Source organism: Penicillium canariense, assembly GCF_028826845.1.
Source record: "Penicillium canariense strain IBT 26290 chromosome Unknown utg000002l_segment0_segment0, whole genome shotgun sequence".
Classification (NCBI taxonomy): domain Eukaryota; kingdom Fungi; phylum Ascomycota; class Eurotiomycetes; order Eurotiales; family Aspergillaceae; genus Penicillium; species Penicillium canariense.
The window spans coordinates 3,734,169-3,756,140 of record NW_026622729.1 but is presented as its reverse complement, the minus strand read 5'-3'; the positions used below and the strand labels follow the sequence as shown (position 1 = coordinate 3,756,140).

The 21,972-nt window shown below is 50.5% G+C and overlaps 10 protein-coding genes across 10 annotated transcripts; 3 read left to right on the top strand and 7 right to left on the bottom strand.

Moving 5' to 3' along the window:
* Positions 1-2,570: 2,570 nt before the first annotated feature.
* On the bottom strand, positions 2,571-4,392 carry N7482_004535 (Zn(II)2Cys6 transcription factor; the record flags this gene model as incomplete). Its single annotated transcript, XM_056686660.1, has 4 exons — positions 2,571-3,721; positions 3,783-4,046; positions 4,106-4,144; positions 4,365-4,392. 4 exons carry the CDS (start codon positions 4,390-4,392, stop codon positions 2,571-2,573), a joined length of 1,482 nt encoding a protein of 493 aa, XP_056545402.1.
* A 1,768-nt stretch (positions 4,393-6,160) lies between these two features.
* N7482_004534 (uncharacterized protein) lies at positions 6,161-7,749 on the bottom strand (the record flags this gene model as incomplete). The annotated part of the gene is made up of 4 exons (XM_056686659.1): positions 6,161-6,403; positions 6,453-6,905; positions 6,960-7,306; positions 7,371-7,749. The coding sequence occupies 4 exons, from the start codon at positions 7,747-7,749 to the stop codon at positions 6,161-6,163; spliced, it is 1,422 nt and encodes a 473-aa protein (XP_056545401.1).
* Positions 7,750-8,312: 563 nt separating this feature from the next.
* Positions 8,313-9,490, bottom strand: N7482_004533 (UDP-glucuronic acid decarboxylase family protein; the record flags this gene model as incomplete). Its single annotated transcript, XM_056686658.1, has 4 exons — positions 8,313-8,926; positions 8,993-9,183; positions 9,246-9,385; positions 9,449-9,490. 4 exons carry the CDS (start codon positions 9,488-9,490, stop codon positions 8,313-8,315), a joined length of 987 nt encoding a protein of 328 aa, XP_056545400.1.
* A 1,283-nt stretch (positions 9,491-10,773) lies between these two features.
* Positions 10,774-11,362, top strand: N7482_004532 (uncharacterized protein; the record flags this gene model as incomplete). Its single annotated transcript, XM_056686657.1, has 3 exons — positions 10,774-11,025; positions 11,077-11,142; positions 11,198-11,362. 3 exons carry the CDS (start codon positions 10,774-10,776, stop codon positions 11,360-11,362), a joined length of 483 nt encoding a protein of 160 aa, XP_056545399.1.
* A 162-nt stretch (positions 11,363-11,524) lies between these two features.
* On the bottom strand, positions 11,525-12,066 carry N7482_004531 (uncharacterized protein; the record flags this gene model as incomplete). The annotated part of the gene is made up of 3 exons (XM_056686656.1): positions 11,525-11,578; positions 11,636-11,869; positions 11,938-12,066. The coding sequence occupies 3 exons, from the start codon at positions 12,064-12,066 to the stop codon at positions 11,525-11,527; spliced, it is 417 nt and encodes a 138-aa protein (XP_056545398.1).
* A 1,920-nt stretch (positions 12,067-13,986) lies between these two features.
* On the bottom strand, positions 13,987-14,904 carry N7482_004530 (NmrA/HSCARG family protein; the record flags this gene model as incomplete). Its single annotated transcript, XM_056686655.1, has 1 exon — positions 13,987-14,904. The coding sequence occupies one exon, from the start codon at positions 14,902-14,904 to the stop codon at positions 13,987-13,989; it is 918 nt and encodes a 305-aa protein (XP_056545397.1).
* A 1,102-nt stretch (positions 14,905-16,006) lies between these two features.
* On the top strand, positions 16,007-16,861 carry N7482_004529 (uncharacterized protein; the record flags this gene model as incomplete). Its single annotated transcript, XM_056686654.1, has 2 exons — positions 16,007-16,518; positions 16,657-16,861. 2 exons carry the CDS (start codon positions 16,007-16,009, stop codon positions 16,859-16,861), a joined length of 717 nt encoding a protein of 238 aa, XP_056545396.1.
* A 278-nt stretch (positions 16,862-17,139) lies between these two features.
* On the bottom strand, positions 17,140-18,226 carry N7482_004528 (SDR family oxidoreductase; the record flags this gene model as incomplete). Its single annotated transcript, XM_056686653.1, has 3 exons — positions 17,140-17,925; positions 17,989-18,120; positions 18,185-18,226. 3 exons carry the CDS (start codon positions 18,224-18,226, stop codon positions 17,140-17,142), a joined length of 960 nt encoding a protein of 319 aa, XP_056545395.1.
* Positions 18,227-18,716: 490 nt separating this feature from the next.
* N7482_004527 (MFS-type transporter sphD) lies at positions 18,717-20,484 on the top strand (the record flags this gene model as incomplete). Its single annotated transcript, XM_056686652.1, has 2 exons — positions 18,717-18,974; positions 19,042-20,484. The coding sequence occupies 2 exons, from the start codon at positions 18,717-18,719 to the stop codon at positions 20,482-20,484; spliced, it is 1,701 nt and encodes a 566-aa protein (XP_056545394.1).
* Positions 20,485-20,760: 276 nt separating this feature from the next.
* N7482_004526 (sterol desaturase family protein) lies at positions 20,761-21,632 on the bottom strand (the record flags this gene model as incomplete). The annotated part of the gene is made up of 3 exons (XM_056686651.1): positions 20,761-21,107; positions 21,183-21,258; positions 21,384-21,632. The coding sequence occupies 3 exons, from the start codon at positions 21,630-21,632 to the stop codon at positions 20,761-20,763; spliced, it is 672 nt and encodes a 223-aa protein (XP_056545393.1).
* Positions 21,633-21,972: the final 340 nt, after the last annotated feature.

The following is a 21,972-nucleotide window of genomic DNA, read 5'->3' as shown; positions in this document are numbered from 1 at the left end:
CACCGGCGGTGTATGAGAAGGGAAGTTGAAATGCTTTTTTGCGGATACGCTTCTTCAAAAGAGAAGTCGATGCGTGACGATCCGGCCGACAAGTAGAGATGCGGGTACAGAAAATGACAGGATAGTCTTCGAAATCCTATTCTCTCGAAGCAGCGTCAAGCGCGAGAGGATAGATCAAATGAATGAAAGCGCACTGGCGGGGGGAGATCGGATCGAATCGCGTTCGATTAGATGATGTCCTCGTCAGAAACGGGGGTGGTTGGGTGGGCAGGGCGCGTCGCAGAGGCGTCCCGGGGGAAAGGAAGGTATAAAAAAAGGCTGGCCTATGCAGCTCAAATAGAAGGGCAATCAATAACCCCCTGGATCGATCGATCGAGTCCGAGATGACTGGAAAAGGTCGATGATGGTGGAATCGCAATACCCGAGTTGAATCGATCAACAGGTGGTACGGTCGGCTTCGGGGGGTGATTCGGAGGGGAACCGTCCTAGGAATTGAAAGAGTGGGCAGAAGGAGCGGTACGGTCGTCGTGAAAGAGTGAAACGAGCAACCTGGCAGTTCAAAAGAAACGAATGGGGAGGGGGGTAGAGAAAAAGGGAATGAAGACACACACGAAGACAGAAGGAGAAGGGAAGAGAGTCGCGAGCCGTCAGGTGGAGGAGGAGCGGATCAGGAGATGCTGACTACGCAGGATGGGGAGAACCCGCCCAACGACAGAACCGCCTTCTCCAGTTGGCCAGCAACATTGTCCGGCGGTTCTAGCTGCTGCTACTATTGGCACCTCGTGGGGCCCGCATCGCTTCCGACCGTCCAAACACCCCGGGCCTCAAATGTCTAGCCTCATCACTAGTTGCTCCCGGCTAGTCCTGACTATGGGCCTCCCCTAATCTCTCCAGGGCTGCGATGAACCCGACCTCGAACCCAGATCTCCCGGATGTCGCTCGCTCCCAGCCCGGCTACGCGGCCTGCGTGTCTCCGACTTGATTTTGTTTTGGCCCCTGCGTTGGCCTGCATACTCCCAATCCGCATTGCGACGAACGGAGCCATGCCCATTGGAGTCTAAGCCTCTCCGCCAGAAGAGGGGTTTCGCATGTACTCTCCTTGCTCGACTCGGTGCTTGGGGCTGCGGATCGCACAGAAAAGGAACATGTCCCACAATGGTCGCGACCACTGTACCACTATCCAGGGGACGCCTAAAGGGTAACTCGCCGTCCAGCTGGTGCGACAGCCACCGTGGCGCTCCGTGAACCAGAGAAAAAAACCCCCGATTCTACTCCATAGCCTGGCCCGCCCTCCCGATCTCATGCACATTGTCGCGACCACCAGCAACCGCCTGATCGTCACCAAGTGCCGCCGAACGGCAACTTCCACGTGAGATCCGCGGGGATTTGAAACACTGGGCGCTCGTGACCGTCGACACGTCGGTTTTGCTCCCCTGCTCATGACAGGTGCAATGGCAGGTTTCCTGCCTGCCTGACGAGGTGTACGGAGTACTGGCTGCACGGAGTAGCAGTAAACAGCATCTTCCCCCACTCCGGGCCCATTGTATTCCTGCCGTAGCAGTGCAGTGCGCATTGTGCAGAGCTTTTCTTGGACCCTCGGGAAACCGCCTGCCCCTGATTCGCGAACATCTAAGCCACGGCTCCGGTGGGCGCCACTGGTGGACTCCCACGGTTCCAGGGGCTGATTCAGTGGGTGCAGGCCAATGAGCGTACAGACAGGCTCTGGTCCACAATGCCCTGAGCCTGCGGACAGAGCGCAACAACATTCAGGTACCCGCCCCAGGAATAGTTATGATTGGCTGGGCGGTTGCAAATGACAGGTCGTTCCAAACCAACACGGTCCGTGTTGCACAGGCTCAGTCCCGGGTTGCAAATTCAGGGTAACCTGCTAGACTGGCCTGGCCAGTCTGAACCCCAGTCTGGAAAATGTTCCGTGCGCTTCTGCGCAGTGCCCCATTGGCCCGATCGAACCGAGCCGGTCAGGACAAGGTGGATTGGGTTCCCTGCCTGCAGCGCACGTCACACTCCTGACTCCGTGCGCCGTCTTCCGTGGCATCCGATGTTTCGAACGGCAATGGATTGACGACTGCCGAGACTTGTTGACTTGCCTGATGCTATCGGTAAAAGTTAGGGAGGTAGATACTGGCTAGGAATCCGAGAGGACGAAAGGGAAGATAGAAGCCAGAACCGGTGCCACTACAAACAGGCGCAAGGATCCCAATTGGGGGCAGCGAACCCACATTTCCGAGCAGGCGATACGAGTGGATTCAGTTTGCCTATTGAAGTCCCTGCTTCTGGTCGACTGCCTAACTAGGACTAGTGCTGGCTTCGCTCGTGTCTCCATCGGCATCCCCACGAGAGTCGTGCATCGTGCACACACCATTTCGTACGAGTCGTACAGGTGGGTTGCTGTTGGCTGAAGATGAATACAACGCGTGTGTGCAGGTTACCATGAAATCGATTCAAGCTTCAAGCTTCATGCTTCTCGTCACCTCCGCATGAGCAAGTCATTGTAGGTTCTACTTCGCCAGCCCCGAGATATCTATATTTAGATACATCACAACACAGGATCAGAAAATGAACAAACAAGACCTTCGGTCTAGCGACTTAATCTGTCCATCTGCATCGGTTGTTAAACCATTATTCTGTTGGTCCTCAATCTCCCAAAGCCTTTCCGTCATTTGCATTGCCATGTTGCGCTGCTGTTCACGATAGTAGTTGGTCATGGACTCGTGCTTCTGCCGTACCCACGCCCGATCCTCGCAAGTGATTGCTTCTCGAGCAGCGAGGTAAAAGGGCTGTGGTAGAGACGAGTCTGGACCGCAGCCAGTAGTTAATTGGTCCATGAGTTCAAAACACGTGCGTGCCAGGTGTTGCACCCGTGAAGACCGAGTGTTATCTCGAAACACGCGACGCGCCAGTAGGAGGTGCGCAGTCCAGTAGAAGCACTCAGTAAGGATGTCTAGAGGCGCGCGCACACAGCCCTCCAGGATAGCCCCAGGATAATGAGAGCCCCATGCACGGAGCTCGTTCTCAAGGCTGTACCCCTGGCTGAGAATATCACCAACGGGCGCATAACATTCCAATCGATCGTCCACATCGCATGCAAGATGCGAGATACGCACTAGGAAGCACATCAGCGGCTGAGGACAACCGGTCATCTCGTGAAACGACGGCTCCGTCTTGTCCCATTGCTCAGCATCTGGCAGATGCAGCACAAAATCCTTGGGCGACAAGGGACGCCGTTGCCGGGAGATGGCAAGCATCACGTCGACCATGGCAAATCGTTGCACTGTCATTCGCCCAAGTGCATTATGTGGCACGCGGCGAAAATGATGTAGAGTCTCCATGAGGAATGCGGCACATCGAACGTGAGGTTCTAGAACTCCATCGGCCGACTGGGCCACTACGACGCCTTGAAGGATGACAGCGGCGAAAAGTGCCTCGTGGTCAGAATGGTTTGTTGTTGCAATTACTCCTGTTTCACAGGTACGTCCTGATTCAATCAGCCGGAGGCTCTGGCCAATGGTCCTGAGCATTCTCTGCTGGTGCTGTGCTGCCGTCGACACATCACCTAAGCCAAAGTTGAGCATGTGCTCCGTGGCTATGCACACAATGGTATCAAGTAGGACCGGAGATGATAGAGCGATGAAAGACAGCTGCCGGTAGGGATTATTTGGGCCATCGAGGGCTGGGACATTTGGTGATACGAGCCTCATATCTAGGACGGTTCCCCCGTTAGCTTGCTTTAATAGAAGACTCTGAGGTTAGTAAGAACGTACAATATTCCCATGCAAGCCTGTCCTCATCAGATTGAAAGAGATCGTTTACGAAGAGCGATGGGAGCCTGCTAAGTAGCCCCCCGCCGTCTCTGTGGCTAGCATTGTTTCTACGCCGGGCCCGATGTCTCGACAGCAACGGTTGCTGTTGACGCACCCATTTCAGCCCAGAGGGGTACTGGCAGTCAAAATCTCGTCGTGAACAAAAGGAACAGACAGGCCGCTTCTCGTCGCATTTGTTATGCTTCTTGCGACACTCGAGACAGCCTGTAGCCCATAGAATTAGCATCTGCAAATTATAAGCCCAGGTGAGTTCGAATACCAACCAGTCCGCGATCGCGAATTTCGCTCCTCCGGGGGCATCCCTGGAAAGTAGTTACCCAGTCACACTGTACTGATGACCACGAACGCACCTGATGATTGCCATGAGAAGGTTAGCTCACCAGCGTCACCAATATTGCCCCGCTTAACACGACAATCAGATCACATGATACAGAGCTATCCAATCGAACGAGGGCACTTGCGTTTCCTCCTTGGAGAGAAGAATTTATGGGCGACCTGTATGAAATAGTAATCAATACTTACTCATGTTGTGAATAATGCTATTCTCCATTTTAGTTTGGTGGAAAACTCCCGGGTCATCTTTCTCTGCGTTCGTTGGGCACATCACCTCCGGGAGAGAAGAATTCCCCTCTATTTAGCTTATTCGCCACAGAAAAATGATAGTAATGTGAAATATCATCATATAATCATACTCTGAGGAGCTGTAAATGGATGGATATCCAAGGCCGAAACTCAGAGTTCTGCCGCTGCCCATGTGATGACATTTTTCCTCCTCCCAATACTGGAATGTACAATCATGAAGGAATTTTTCTAGTTTCTATCAGACATTCCAATTTGTTCAATACACAGCGATGCAGAACCTTAATTTTTCTCACATAGTAGAAATAACAGTCAAATGGGTCCACTGAATTACCACAGACTTCCCTAGCAGGCTTCCCTAGCAGACTTCCATAGGTCTGGTTCTCATTTATAGCGACCTCACAGTAATGAGGACCAGTTCCTGTAAAATATACATGAAGTCAGGAGAAGAGAAATCTTTTATGCCGATCGCTAATATGAATGAAGAGGTTCTATATGTATGTCTTGCCTAAAAGCCACGATGAAAAGACATACGATTGACGAGGAGGAATGAACCTCAACAACGACAAATGAGCAGATGGAAACATCTAGGCAGCAGATGCAAGGACACTGATTTCAATTTTCCTAATCCTCCCTTGCTGCCTTCATTGTACCGGAGAGAAGAGGGGCCATTGCTTAGCTTATTCGCATCTAAAAAGTGGTAAGGATGGCCAATGATGTCACCTATCAGCATGAAGCTCTTCGGTTATAAGTTATAGAGCAAACAATATTGCTGATTACCATCACGAAGTTACATTAGAGAACATGGCACAACTGTCGTTATCGAGACATTGCGACTGTTTAAATTTCACCAGCCATGTCGAGCACCCGTTCATCAACTTAACCACGGCTTTATCTGCCATGTTGATTCTTTTAATCCTGTCCGTGCAAGGCTCCCGCTGGACATAAATACTTGTCGAAAGGTATATTTAATCTGCCAAATTGCGTCGAATTCACCTCCGCATATATATACAAACCCCATAAAATTTCATGTCAGTGTATATAGTGCCGCATCCGCTCCGAGCTTTGAGAATCTCTTACTTTCGAATGGCACGAATGGATAGTGAGACTTAGGGAGTTCACGGTGAAAGGACTTTTCCGAGCCCAGGTTGAGTTTGCTTCGAAGTTCATTCTTGAACGAAGACTGTTCAGAACGCCGGTGCACTATCCGCCGGGAAATATTCCATTCAAAAAATGCGGTAATGTCGCCCGTGTCGGCTGAATACCAGCGCCCCAACTGGTAATTCAGTCTGCTTCTGTCGTACATCAACAATTTGGAAGCCATCTTTCTCGTTCGACGAGTCTGCTTCATTCAGTTTTGCCTTTGGATCCATCTACTCGGTCAACAGGGGCGAGTAAAAACCTGCGAAACTAGGCTTCCGACTATGGTCGTCAGGGCGGCTAAAAGACTATGTTTCGAATATTTCTAGTTTTTTCTGCGAAGTAGAGAATTCAAACCGAGCGAGCTTGCGCAAACCAATTCCCGGTGCTTGAAGTAGCACTATCCAATTTACGCTCCAGGGTACAGGTTTTCAGAACATGGGCTATGCCATCGGTTTTGGATTTTGGCCCCCGGTAGCTCTCCATCAAGTGAATGGAATGAAAGGAAATGTTTATATCTAGCTTCTCCCATTATGAGACTATGTACCACTCGTAAAGTAGAATAGTTAGAGAAATGTGGAAAATAATCCAAATAATCTTCATCCCAGCACTTCCTGAATAACCCGAGAGGCGCGGTCAACGATCATCTCGATCTCGGCCCTGGTGCTGTTATACGGGGGTGCAAGGCAAATATGATCGCCACTGATACCATCTATACCACCATTTCCGGGCATCAACGAGATGGAATATTCTGGCTTGAGACCAGTTTTGTGAACTGTCCAAGCGATAGCCTCAGATGGAGGGTAAGGCTCTTTTGTTTCCTTATTTTGTACGAACTCAAGCTAAAATATTGTCAATAGTCATCGCACATTATCGAAAGATATAACTTACTGCCCAGAACAGCCCTCTTCCACGAATGTCCCCAACGTGAGGATTGGCTTCAAATGTTTCATGGAGAAGCTGACCGAGATATTCGCCCATTTCGCGAACATTGACGAGCAAGTTGTCCTCTTGAATAATTTTTTGGACCCTGCAGGCTGCAGCACATGAGACAGGGTGACCCTGATAGGTCTGGCTATGAGAGAAAGCCCCCGTGCCTCGCGTCAAAGTGTCTACAACATGCTGATTCACGAGAAGGGCGGCAATTGGAGCGTAGCCAGCCCCAAGGCCTTTAGCCATGGTCTGCAGGTCAGGAACTACACCTTCTTGCTCCCATGCATGGAGGGTGCCCGATCGACCGATGCCACACATCACCTCATCTAATATCAATAAGGCGCCGTGTCTCTCGCAGACTTCTTTCATGGCTTTCAAGTACCCTGGAAGAGGAGGTACACATCCCAATGTCTATTTCGACCAGATCAGTGAGTGCATCTCGATCATAGGTGCAACTATACTCACAGTGCCAGTCATTGTCTCTGCTACGAATGCACACACAGTATCTGGACCCAGCTGCTGAAACTTATCCTCTAATTCTTGAGCAAGTCTGGCAACGTAGGCTTCAACCGTTTCCCCATCTTTCATTTCGCGGTAAGGATAACACTGCGACACGTGGTGGACATTCTTCGCCAAGACCTTCTCATAGAGCGCCCTGCGTCCCACATGGTGACCCACAGAGAGCGACCCAAGGGTATTGCCGTGGTATGACTGCTTGCGTGCAATGAAATTACATCGCTGTGGCTGTGGAACAGGGAGCTCCATGTAATATTGCACTGCCATCTTGAGAGAAGCCTCCACTGCCTCGGTTCCTAGTGTAGGTGATGGCGAACATTAGTTATAGTGATCAATCAAGACCGAATTGCTGTAATTCACCTGAGCTCACAATGAAGGCACGAGACAACTTTCCTCCTGTTGAGTCCACCAGAATTTGGGAAAGCTCTTCGGCCGCGCTATTAGTGAAGTAGAGAGAGTAACAGTAAGGCACTTTCTGCAACTGCTCCATAATAGCTTCATGCACACGGCTGTCACCGTAGCCCAGACAGGCAACAGCGGCACCGCAGGTCGCATCGAGGATTTCTTGACCTGAATCGGTTACAAGGTAACTTCCCCGGCCTCCAACTATGTTGAGTGGCTTCTGACGAAGCTGATGATAAAGAACGGAACTGTGGTTTTGAGGAGTATCCTTCTGCGTCGGATCTCCGATCGTTGCCGGTACCGGGGAAATAACTGCATCTGGCTTGTAGTCTCCCATGGTATATGGCAGGTTAGGGGAACGGAAAAGTCAGGTGAATGGGAAATGGCTTGAATTTGGGCCTTTACTCAAGACGACTGGAGTCTAGGTAAGAACAAGGTCTTGGATTGGGAGGAGGGAAGACCGAATTATATACTCAAGGAGTCTGCAAACTCAAAAACTAAAACTCTCCCCATTGAATAATGAAAATAGAACAATACAACACGAAGCCGATGAATATGGACATTCGAACTCGGCTTATCAGTCAAGAAGCTAAACCCGAAGAGGAAAACTTTGTCGGACCCACACAGCACAAGGTTCCGCGCAAATCGGGCGGGGTGATAAGACGGTTTTCGCCATTCCTTTAAAGGCAACATGATAAGTGTTCAAGTGCGCTCTCCGCATTCTAGAGATAAACCGGACTGAAGTCAAAACTAACTGCATCGGATTGGCCGTAAAGTCCGAGTGGGCAAACGTTGTACCGATAGAAACTCCGCTTGGAATGGGTCGAGATTGCCTTTGATGTGCACTTGGAAAGCACTCCCTGATCCCTTGATGTCTGATCAATGATTGGGCCCACACGCTTATTTCGCTCTGGAAATACCTCCCTGCTCTATGTGCCACTGGATTGTCTTGCGCAATCCCTCTCGCAGTTGAACAGTTGGCCTCCAACGAAGTGTTTCCCGTGCTAACGTGATTTGCGGCCGTCGCACTGTTGGGTCGTCTACAACTGGAGGACGATGAACGATTGTGACCTTGGGCTTCCCCGTCATCTCCACAACAAGCTCCACGACAATTTCAGCAAGCTGTTGGATCGTAAACTCTTCATCATTGCCAATGTTCATAGGCCCGTTATTGTAGTCGCTGTTCATGAGCGCAACGAGTCCCTCGACACAGTCCGTGACGTATTGGAAGGATCGAGTGGATGTGCCGTCGCCAGTGATTTCTAACTCCTTGCCCTCCAACGCAGCAGCAATGAAACTCGAAACTACTCGACCATCGCTGCTACTCATACGCGGCCCGTACGTATTGAATATACGGGCAATTCGAATATCGATGCCGTGCTGCTCTCGGTAGGCGTAACAGAGTGCCTCTGCCACTCGCTTTCCTTCATCATAGCAAGATCGGGGACCGAATGGATTAACGTTTCCCCAATAACTCTCAGGCTGTGGGTTAATATGAGGGTCGCCGTAGACCTCTGGTGTACAAGAACTCCGTTAGCGACAGGATGATCGAGCCTATCACCGATAATATCCATACGTACCGGATGTACTAGTGTGAAGAATTCGAATGCCTCTGGACTGTGCAAGATTCAAAAGATTGTCCACACCAATAAAGCATGTTCTCAAGGTCGACACGGGATTCTTTTGATACTGAATTGGACTTGCTGGACATGCCAGGTTATAAATCTGGTCGATTTCCCCTACAAAATCCAGAGGAGACTGTATGTCATGCCTGAAAGCCAGTAATCGGTCATTAGTAACCGCAAATCAAAAAGTGCAAAATGGACGATCTACTTCACGAAATTAAATCTCGGATGATCTGCGACGTAATCCAAATTTTGCGGCGATACATTTTCGAAATTATCAATACCGACCACCTCGTGTCCTTGCGCAAGGAGATACTCGATCAAATTGGATCCTAAAAAGCCGGCACCCTTGATATTTTGGTCAGTAATGAGTAGGATTTACCATGAGAGTGGCAACAACGGTAAACTCACCCCAGTAACGAGTATTCTCAAAGACTTCACTGTTTGCTCCATATCTGAAGATCATGCAATCATTGACACGCTCTTTTGTTCTCGCGACGGGAGACGAGGCTTCGAATTCAACTGAAGATGGAAGGCTGGCTGAACGGTTGAACGGTTATGGATCCTTTCCAGGGGGATAATGCTTGCGTCACGATATAATCACTATGCCATGCTCTACGGAATTTCTCTGCTGTTATATATGGTGGTCTCTTGGTGTGGGATGGATTACTTTCGAAATCTTGTGCCCTGTGGTGGAGCTGAACCGAGCCCCTCGTATGCACAAAGGTGGAGCAAATGCCCCAGAAGAGGTTATGATAGTCGATCATCGTCCACGGGAATCACGAGACTGTCTATGCCCTGGCTGACACGTCACTTTTGATCTCTGCTATTACTTTGTCAGGCGACTGAAGAGTGCTATGTCTCCGCTTTATCACGCCAGACGCAAGATTTGCTTCTTTTTTAAGCCACGTCGTAGCTTGGTCTGAAATGCTTACAGAGTAGGAGGCTCATATCCAAGGAACTTAAGACAGTGAATTGCAGATGAGGGAGGCCAGTCCTTGGGTATTAGGATTTCATTCCAACGATAGTCGTGCATTAGATCTGCGTCGTGTGATATTTTACCCTGTTCCGACCCAGATCCTCCGTTGAACCAGTTTCAGTGGACCCAACCCAAACACTGTATCGATACACTGCATTGTTCGTGAAGTATTTCTTCTGCCAAGGATAGGACCATCTCTCCGGAAGGCCAGAAACTCGGCTCTTCAATTATCCATTCGCGAATTGTACTTTGCAGTCACGGACGTTTGAATACTGCACCTCTTCCAGGTGGATATAGTTCCAATTCCACAGTGGGGCGTCATGAGCCTCAGGTATATACATTAACTGGTGGTTCACACTTCGTCTTAGTATTTGTCAAGTGACCGGCTGTCGGAAGGCCTCCCGGTTGCCTTTCGGGAAAATTGCGGATTAAGGGTTATCTCCGCATACCCGCGAGGTTCTACGTCAGACAGTGCCTTTTTGAGATAGCCCGACCGAAGAAGCGATTCCCGCCACCCCCGCTTCTTTGCCTTCATTTAACTTAATCGAAGCAGCCCCGCAATGCATTCTTTTGTGTTTACCTCGCCAGATACCTTATATTTCCTTTTCGGTGCTTTGAGACTTGGACACTTTCCGAGCTAAAAACACTCATGACGATCATTAATAGAGTACCTGCAGAGACCTTGGATGTTCCACCGACGAGGCATTCTCCTAACTCAAAGCTTCCTGTCATCGTATACAGAAATGCATTAATAAGCATGACCATCGAGGGTGCTCTAGAAGCCGTGGAGACAACTGAGTGGCCGAAGGGAGGTCACTGGAAGATCTCGACAGAAAGACTAGCGGCCACTCCCCATTACCACTCAGTCACGCATGAAGCCTACACTGTCTTGCATGGGAGTGGCTCCTATCTCCTTGGGAAGTCGCCACTCGATCCTGAGGCTGATAGTGATGGAAATATGGTCGGAGTCAAGTTCACTGCACATGCTGGAGATGTGTTTGTGTTTCCTGTGAGCTAGCCTCAAAGAAGAGAGATCAAGCTTTACGCTCATGAGGCCTAGGCTGGTGTTACACATTTTGTAACCGATACCGAGGGCGGATACGAAATCCTTGGGTTCTATTTACTAGTTAGTCCCTCGCGGATATTATGCACACACTAATCTTACTCACTGAATATCATAGAATGATCAAAATTCAATTGATGAGCCGTATGATATGGAGTATGCGCTGGATTCACCCGAGGATACTGAAAAGAAGCGCCGGAAGTGTGAACTGGTACCAGTTCCTGTCCATGACCCCATATACGGGAAGGAAGGGCCGATGCAAGAAATTTGGGCCGCTAGATAATGGAGTGAAGGAATGTGTATTCTGCGAGCTCGATTGCCGATCAAAAAAATGATACAGGATAAAGTCTAAATCCAAATGTGATCTGTCCAGCATAAAGAAATGTTATATCAAGATCAAATGCGTTGATGAATAAGATCGCGGCGACGATTGAGTAGTATGCTTTTAGAGAACAACCACAGTTTGGTTCAGTGCTTCTAAGAAAGGGAATGGTCCAGCCTTATGTTAAGGTTAGCTTATTGGAAGTCAATACATAGTTACAACAGTCCGACTTACCCCGATCAAGGTAGCATGCGCAACATTAATCTGAGCATTACCAGGAGCAAAGCCGGAAGGAAGGCTGACAGTAAAGTTCTGATAGGGCGGCCGTGAGGTTTCATGGTACACAGGCTTGAATGGCCCATTATAGAGTATGCTGCCCATGACTTCATCCGCGGGATTGCAAGCCTGAGATGCGCAGGAGGAGATGCCGATGGCAACAGCCATTTCCGTGGATCCGGTGAGGCTATTCTAGGCGAATGTTAATATTCTTGTCTTTTCCTTTCACTTCTTTTGTGAAGAGAAGGAAGATCACATACAGGACGCTGAACCTGGACAGTCACCTTGCTGCCGCTGGCGAGCTTCTGACCGGCAGTAGGAAGTCCGATTTGAGCGCTCTGGGCCAGAGCAACACCGGCGAACATGGCAAGGGAAATGATAGACAGCATATTGTTGGATTAATTAGAATAGATAGGAAATGTGCACTATTGTATGAGGCAATGTACAATTTTGTATGTTATAGAATCAAAACAGCATTGAGGCGATGGCCCGCTATTTATCCCCCGGAACTTCTCCAGCTACCCAAGTAACTTGATTTTTTTTGAAAAGCGTTGTCGGTTTCAAGGTAACCATGGCTCATTGGCCAAGTCTCAACCACAGCTTACTGAGATCTGTAGGTGGTTCACCTTCAACGGCAACGATCTTCAGCAGATGTGGAGCCTCCCTTCCACTTTGCCCAATCAGGTCCTATTGGCGGTCGCCGCAAACTCCCCTGGATCCATTTATTGAATCCGCACGCTAGGATGGCGATTTCTTTTTTGGACCCAGCTCGATTCGTTCAAAGCAGGGGGATCTTTGTGCTGGGGTGGATATCAGTTGCCGAACATCAAGGCTGGTGGCAACGCCTCTGAGCCAGCATGCCACCAGTTGAAGCTTGAGCTGCGCTCATCAATGCTTACTGGATTTCGCCCACGGGCGCCGAGGCCACCCGGACACTCATGTTGCGACTACTGCAACGTGATGGCTGAGGCTCAACCCGTCGCATGCTGTTAAAAGTTCTCAAGTGACCAGTCAAGCTCACTCAGCTGTGAGGTACTTGCTGATTATTAGCCGATTCTTAGCCCCTAGTTTCTAACTGGTAGGAGCAACTAAAACATTTCAGGTCTCTTGGCTCGTTATGGCTTGATATTCAAGGTCCCACCGTTCGCATGCAACGGTGTCACTGACCACAGCTGACAATCCCAAGAATAGGATCATTGCCCAAGACACCCGGTAACTGAAGCTCACGGCAGGAGGCAAAGTCGTCAGCAGATCGCTCGGATAGGCGTGGGCGCATCAGCCGCAGAAGCCTCAGGCCAAATTTCACAGCCCCAGGAAAATGAGAGCGACGAGAGCAGCTTATATGTTTCGTCCAGTCAAGCCACAAATTCAGCATCCACTACTGGCTTGGCCTCAACGCAACCATGGGAGGCATTCCTGTGGCGGGGCGCTAGTGCTAGACTCATCTCGATGATGGATACATGTATTCATCTGTGTCCGGAGCCAAGCTTGCTAAATCTCCCAAATTCATCTACAAAATGGGTATATGAAGGAATGAGAGATGTTCAGCTCTGCGGCCTGAGGTATCAAGCAGCTCTCTTAGATGTATTCAGGACAGAGAGCTGTTAACTGCTAAGTACCTGCATTCCCGTATCCCCCGAAAAATATTCAAATGTTGCTCTTTCGAATTTGTTACATTCAATCCCGTTATTTCATCATCACTAATGATGGCAACTTCAGTCTGGCGGTTGACTAAGACACGTGGCCAGGTACCGCAGCGATTGAGCTTTTGCCAATTGACTTAGTGTTTGAGCGACCCGGATGGCATTATTTGATGGTATAACAGATTGGTTGCGCTACCATGTCCATCTATCGAAGTCTTCGTGTTAGAGGAGCAAAGAAATCTCGCTAAAGAATTTGGCAATGGGCATCCAGACTACAAGTGATGATACAGATATGACAACGGAAGTTTCCGTCTCGGGTATCTCAGGGGGCATTAATGCTCGCAGCGCCGGGCACTTAATACTTTTACGAAACGTGCAGATTCAAAGCAGCGATGGGGTACAGATTATTATATGAAAATCTCATGTAACTAGTTATGCTAGGCTCCAGGAAGTGATGCACAGGTAGGTAACTAAGCCTACCTACAAGCCTAACATACGATGGATATAGTTAGGGCTTGCAGGTAACCAGACTAGATACAGAAAGTAGACATTGATCAAGATTTGCGGCATCACAATTTCAACTATAAAAGAACATGTTTATGCCCAGGTATCAGCATCTCATATTCTTTGATGGCCTGTATGAAAAGTGACAGCCATTGAGGTCATTCACGAATAAGTTTTCTCGATGCGTTCCTTCTCTCGCCGCAAGAACTGCGGGAAAGTGCCCAACTCAATGTTCCACTCCTTCACCTTCTCCATATCAACAAACTGTGCCATATCGCGCATAATAAGCTGACCATGAATGAAAAGATCTTGTGGAACTTTTTCCATAATTTCTTGTTCTGAAAGAAAGATCACCTGCAAGTCCTTTCTCGCAGCTTGGGATAAATCACTCATCACTGCTTCGATCCCCATCATCTGAGATGCAATTTCGATTTCCTTCTGATTGAACTTGACAGGGTCAAGCACCACCGCCGCAGCAAATTTGCCAATATCGTTGGGGTCGACCATAGGCAGGATTGTCTCCCGTGTGAAGGCAGTCGTAAATATTCCCTTGTCGACAAGACCCTGGTACATGGAGACAAAAGGGTACAAGAAATTGGTCATGAAGTTTCCGGGCCGCAGAATAGTCCAAGTTTGGAACCCTCCATTTCGAACTTCTTTCTCGATGACTTGCTTCCCCAAAACAGCTGTACCGATCAAGCTGCGGGGGTCCCAGTTCTTGAGCCCTTCAGGGTTGTTGGTCCCAAGAGCACTAGTGTAGACGATATGCTGAATATTGACTTCTTTAGCGATGGCAAGAACTTGCTTGGCGTGCTCGGCCTCCGCTGGGAGCCTTTTGAGGTTGGGCGATGCATTCAGGAAAAGCGTTGTGCAGCCGGACATGCTTTTTCTCAGGCTTTCTTGGTTGTCAAAATCGCCTTCCATGAGAGAGACACCTTGAGATTGCAGATTTAGAGCGGCGGGAGAGGTGAGATCCCGGGTAATGGCGTGGACTTTGACTCCATGTTCGAGGACATGCTGAATGAGGGCGCCTCCTTGATTACCTGTGGCTCCACAAACAAAAACGATGGGAGGAGACATGGTATTCGAATCCGAGTCGAGGATGGAGTTTTGAATATGAGTAGTAATGACTGTAGATAGTCCTTGTTCCAAAGTCGACGGTAGGTCTCCCATCTTCTTATATGCTTTTCTGGCACTCTTAAGTTGATTCCAGTCTAGTCTAGTTGTACACTGCGGTTGTCCGTCAAAGCGTCCACCGCCCAGTCCATGCCGATTGGCCAGCTAGCGTTAGCGTGGCGGAACTCCGCTGACGACTGAAAAAAGACCCCACTTCGACGAGCTTGGCCCTGTTCTTTCTCTGCATCTGTTCATTCGCAAGTGGAAACTCTTTTTCAACAAATGATCATGGCGCGGAACACCGCAGCTCCGCCGCGATCGAAGGCCTGTGAATCATGCAAGTGTGCGAAACGACGTTGTGATCTGGCCTTTCCCTCCTGCTCTCGATGCGCCGCACGGGGGGTGTCCTGCATCTATCGAGGGAGGCAGCCAGCAGCCAATGGGGCATTTGCTCTCGAGATACCACCGTTAACGGGCTTTCCAGAAGCTCCTTGGCCAAATCTCGCTGTGGCACCCCCAATTACTACTTATGATTATATATTTTCTCAACCGAACTTCTCCGACATCATGGAGTCAGTGCCTATTGATCTGAATTGCTCCAACTGTATACCAGCCAACATACATATGAAGTCTTCTTGGGAGCTACCCGCCTCAGCAAACTTGGAATTGGTCATGCCGAAAACAAAACCCTTGAGGCCGCTCTCGGAAATCGTCGCTTCGCGTCTTCAATTTGCAATTGATATTATGAAGAAAGCACCCAGCATGATGGTCCTCGAAAATCAAACCCCGTGGTGCCATCCACAGCTCTATAAGAAGTGTATGCCACGAGTGATGCAAGGCAAGTCTGTTCCCAGACGACACCCGATGAGCACCTCTCCGATTCTAACTAGCCTCATTTATAGATGCTTATGCTTGCTGCTCTTTATACATGTCCAAAAATGAAACCAATACCCCCCTTATAATGTCATTATTTGACGCACGAGTTCAAGAACTTTTATCATCTCCACAGCCGACAGACCTTTTGGAACTTCTCGCTCGCACACACGCTCTAATTCTCTATCAAATAATGCGATTATTTGCTGGTGATATTCGCTCGCATGCAACCGCCAGTGCTCTTTGGGGAACATTGGAATCTACAGTTGTCGCACTTTTTGATCACCTATATTTTCCTGAATCTTCGGAGTCTAACGACCTGCTTCCTATAGCGATGGACCCGATCATTCAATTTTGGGAATGGTGGATCTTGCAGGAGTCGGCACGACGAACCGTCCTACTCACCTTCTATTTCATTCAGATATCTAAAGTGCTACAAGGAGATATTCCCGTGCACTGTGATGGGAAGCTTGGGCTTAAGCATGCCTGGTACATGTCAGCACATCTATGGAACTCTCAAAGTGCGTTTGACTTCGCAGTGGCATGGGCGGAGAAAGAGCATTTTGTTATCCGAGATATCGATTTTACGGTAGCCCTAGAGGAGGCCCGTCCAGATGATGTAGATATCTTTGCTCGGATGCTCATGGTCACCATAGTTGGTATCGATGCTGCGAAGGCATGGTTCTATGCAAGAGGCGCTATCATGTAAATATTATTGTTATTCATCATATCGATTAGTAGATATATCCTATCATCCTACTGGGTTTGCAACTAACAAAGTCATCTGATCCGATATCTGATAACTCTCAAAACGAGGAGTGGTCGGTAGACTGCACACTGGAGATATCACGGTGCCGCCGACCAGGCTCTGGCCAATGCCGGCGAGATGAAGCTGCCCAGCCTGTCGCCGAAGGAGGGCGACGACAGCTCGCTCAAGATCAAGATTAGACTGGACCTTCACGCCAAGGTCCGCCTGGAACTGGACGCGCAGATATACGGTGATATCACGATTAGCCTGCTGCAAATTCCACCAGCTATGATTTGCTAAACAACCCGGTATGTTGGATGTTGTCCTAACGCTCTGGTTTAGGTCGAAATAAACTGCTTCCCCTCATACCTATCGAGCCCGGCTAAGAGGACATATCAGTGCACGCTGATACTGTCCTCATTTTTAATAAAACGGCTATTCATGGTCTTTGGATTAACATATTATCTCATTAAAGTATTCTTAAATGAAGACGCTTGTATTTGTAGTACAGTAGTACTACTACCAGTTATATGCTTATCTGTCTAGATTACTATAGTGAGAGGGTGTAAACCTCACTCCTACATAGCTGGACTGCCGTGCTTCTTCGCCCACTCCTCGACCTGGCCATTCAGCCCCCTTAGCACGAAAAAATACACAACTGGCATGAACCAGCCCATGATTGTGTCAACAACCCAATTATTCCTCGGCGAGCCGCCAACAGCTCCCCAGCGCATCAGGTGCCCCAAGAAGGACGTTGTCACCAGGTACTGGCCGCCCTCCAGCCCTTGAATCGCCTTGCGCGCCACCTCCTGCGCCGTCTGCGGCTTATCATGCTCCTCCATCTCTAGCGACACGGCGTGCTTGGTGCGGTTCTCGGCCTCGAACCCGGCCGTCGTGATCGTGGCCGGGCACACGACGTGGATCTTGACTGGATTGTCCAGGTAGAGCTTCACCTCCATAGCCAATGTGTCCGCGAGCCCCCGGAGCGCCCACTTGCTCGGCGTGTAAGGTGCATATCCCACCAGGCCGAAGAGCCCCAGGACGGACGCCGTCATGATGAAGTGCTTGGGCTGCTTGTTCCGGCCGCCTTTCTGTTCTGGCGAAAACCACTCGCGCAGGATGGCCCGCGACATCTCGGCCGTGCCAAAGTAGTTGACGTCCATGTTGCGCCGGGCGGCCTCGAGCGAGCCCTCGTCGGTCCACAGCATCGGCGTCGAGAGCCCGGCTACGCACCACACGATGTCGGGCGGGTGTCCGCCGTTCCAGGCCGCGACCGAGGCGACGACTCCAGCCGCGTAGTTGGGCTCGCTGACGTCGGCGGATATATAGAAGAAGCGTTGAGAGCTGGGATGCTTGGCTGCGGCCTGCCAAAGTACAGCTGTCAGTTTCTCTCATCTTAACCCTGGCGTGTTGGTATCTGCGCTCACCTTGATCTCGACCAGCGCATCCTCAAGTTTCTCAAGGCTCCGGGCGACGATGCAAATGTTTGCGCCTTTGGCGGAGAGCTGGCACGCTGCACTACGACCCGTACCTTCAGACGCTCCCGTCAAGAGGACGGTCTGGCCCAACAGTCAGCACGAAGACAGAGTGTTGAAGTCACTGCTCTAACGCAGGATAACTCACCAGTCCGTCGACGGGCATATGGCTTTTGCCAAACCAGCCCATTGCACCATCAATATGGGTTTGAAACTGCGTGATTATTGTGCAAGGGCCTCTATCATTGCACGGTGCTGTCAAAAAGACGCCTATGTTGGCGACTTCCGCAATTGACAGCACCGCCGCTCGGCCGGCCACTATACTGTCATCGCAGGCTCATCTTTTGCCGAGCTAGTCAATTGATTTCACCTTATTGGTTGCTTTTTGTCTGCAAGTTTCACTAGGATCGTGTATACGCTCGCTGCAAGGCCGTTGCTGCCGCTGGGCGCGGCCCCCGGCCCCCGGCCCCGTCATTTCGGAGCACGGAACCCGTGTTGTTGGGCGGGCCATACCAGCAAACCGAGCCAGAGTCCAGACTGTGGGCATTGGTCCGCTGTAACTCTCACACACATGCGCAACCTGCTTGTTTCAAGAACCAAGTGACAGGAGAGAAATCTGCGGACGGGAGAATACTGCTCGCCCCTCTCCGGTCTCCTCTGTCTTGGATCACTGTTGAACAATGGCTACAATGGCCCAAAAAAAGCCGGGACGCGAGCAGAATGTACGCGTCAAGGACGCCAGTTCCCCGTTCGAATCGCTGGATGATACTGCTGCCGGTCCCAAGCAGGAAGGGCAGGCAATAATTGAGTCTTCGGGTGTCGAGCAACCAAAGAGTAAGACTAAGAAACCCCTGGCCTTCTATCTCGCTTTCTTCGCCATCAACATCATCGTCTTTGTCTTTTCCCTCGATGCCACCTCTCTCGCCGTCGCTATCCCGGTAAGACTTCGCCACGAACTTTCAATCGCCATTCGTTTAGACTGATACTGACCCCCTGCTCGACTAGTCTATTGCTGACCAGCTTCACGGCACGACCCTGCAGTCCTTTTGGGCCGGCATCTCCTTCCTACTGGCGGTCGTCATCACGCAGCCTCTCTACACGAGTCTCTCAGACATTTACGGCCGCAAGCCTCTGCTCCAAGTGGCCTTTGTCTTCTTCGCCGTGGGGTCTGTCGTTTTCGCGCTCGCCCACAGCATGGCGGGCATCATCGCTGGCAGAGTACTCCAAGGCTTTGGTGGCGGCGGATTGGATGTCCTCGGCGAGATTATTGTCGCCGATATGACCACGTTGAAGGATTGTGCGGTTTACTTGGGCATTATGGCTATACCTACTGCTGCGGGAAGCATCCTGGGCCCATCTGTTGGTGCCATTTTTAGCCAATACGTGAGCTGGAGATGGATTGGGTGGGTAAACCTACCTTTTCTCGGTGTTGGTTACCCCCTCGTCCTCTTTTTCCTTCACCTAAGGCGTCTTGAATCGTCACTGTTAGAAAAGACACGACAGCTCGATTGGACCGGCATGCTGCTCTTTTCCATTGGCTGCATAACTTTCGTGCTGCCTCTAAGTTGGGCAGGCACGCTATACATGTGGAGCTCATGGCGGACGATTCTCCCTCTGCTCATTGGCGTCTTGCTCCTCGGCGCCTTTGCCTTCTACGAGGCGAGGCCCGAAATGCCCATAATGCCGCATCGCCTCTTTGGCAGGACCGCGTCGGCGACTCTCCTAGGGGCCTTTCTGCATGGCATGATGCTGTTCAGCCTCATGCAGTATCTGCCCTTCTTCTACCAGGCTGCCCTGCGCAAGACCCTCGTCCAATCCGCCCTGACGTTGCTTCCGACGAGCATTGCCAGCGTTCTCACTGCCGGGTTCTCGGTGACGGCGGTCGGCCTTATGCGCTCGTATCGCTGGGTCGTCTGGTTGTCCTGGGTTCTCATCACAGTGGGGGCTGGTCTTCTCGCCGTCATGAGCGATTCCTCCGGTGCGGGCATGGCTTACGGTGTTCCTGTCATCTGCGGCGGGGGAATAGGAGCACTTCTCCGGGTCCTTCATCTTCCTCTGCAGGCAAGCGTTCCGCACGTTGATGATACCGGGTTAGCAATCGGGCTCCTGATGTTCTCCCGCCTTCTTGGCGGCCTCATCGGGTTGGCTGTCAGCTCTACGATATTCAGTAGCGTGTTCCAGCGCAAGATTGCCGCCGTTGCCCTGCCGGATTCGTTAGTCGTACTGCGGGATGCCAACGAGGCCATTAGGTTTATACCGCAGTTGAGGACGCTGGACCCGTCCCAGGTGCCCATAGTCCCTGTGGTGCATGCCTATTTGTCGGCTTTTCGGGTCATATTCTACGCCATGGCGGGCTTTGGTATGCTGGGCTGTTTGACTTCGCTGTTTACTGAGGAGTTGAGTATTCAGAAGGAGGAGTTGGGTAGACAGCAGTTTGAGACGCCATAGATCGTCAATCTGATTACCATCCTAGAGGTTGGGGTTGGATTTGGATTGATTATTCTAAACCTAGATGATGTATAAGAGACATAGTCAAGCTCGCCCTCTGGTCTTAGTGGTACCATTAGACCTCTCTACACCAGTAGCTAAATCTGCCTCGCTCCGGTGTTCGCTCTTGCGTGGCACTGCGCCGCTCGATATGTTCGGGCCCTGCAGGGCCCGTTCACCTTTATAGGTCGTGCCCATGATACGATCCCACCAGGTAAAGTATGGGGAATAGTTCGTCTACACCTGCACGTCAGCACCGCTAAGGATATCCCAGGACACGAGCGCCCAGCTCACCTTGATACCCCAACTCTGGTGGTGGATGTTGTGATAGGTGGGCGAACAACCCGTGAAACGCCCGAGGATCGTGAAGGGACTCCATGGCAATTGGTAGGCAGCGTGATCCTCGACAATTTTAAACGTCGCCAAGGCGAGGAAGAAGGTCTGCTCGGCGGCCGTCATGTTGGTCAGTGAAATACCGAGGAGCCCCGCGATGTTGTCGCCAAATAGGCTGTCTGCCCAGTGGTTGTACAGCGCGCCGTACGAGAACGGCACGTACAGTCGGTGGTGGACCGCATGGATGTTTCCTGAATCAATTGTCAATTAATGATTAGTACATACGATAATAACCCTAAAACCTCGAAGGCCTAGACGCCACTTACGGTACAGCCAGGTATTCTTGTGCGTGAGGTAATGCCACCAAAATACCCATGTGTCCGTGATGGCCAGGGCCAGGAACTGCCGGCCCGCGAGCCAGGTCAATCTAGCCGCCCAAGAGAGTGTCAAGGTTGTCGCATCGCTCCCTTTGATGAGTGATGCAAACAATGACTGCCAGAATAAGCGTGAGCCGAGGCAGCCCTCACACTCAACCGGGGAGGCAACAGTTCAGCAAAGGCCAAAGCCCCAGCCGTTAAAACGATGTGGTATATCACGACGTGCTGCAGGACGACGCTCCGTGAAACTCTGTTCGCCTTAGATTCGCTTTCGATGGGCAGAATGCGGTACTTTGCCAAGATGCCGAGCGCGTCTAGCGCCTCGAAGATGATAGTGGAAATGATGTAACTCAAGGCGGGGGTGAGCGCTGCCCACTGCGCAGGCGTAATGGCCAACATCTCTGTACTTGCTGTTGGCGCACACGTTGTGTTCTGTCGATAGATGGCTTATAATGTCTACAAATTGAGTGAAAGAACTAGAACTGGCTTGTGGCAGCGGCTGCTCCGCGTTGTAGGCCTGGTCGGGGACACGGAACCCGGCTGTCGCGCCCAGCATGGTCATCATGTCAGGACAGCAGGTCCCAATAAATCTCTTCTCCATCACGTGCTCATCCTCGTTTTCCTCATTGAATGGATAGACTTAGAGATTTGTGAGGAAAATGTGAATAGCATGATAATATGAAGGTTTTTTGGTGAGCCGTGGCTCATACCACTGCATAAATGCAGCGAGCGGTTCGCT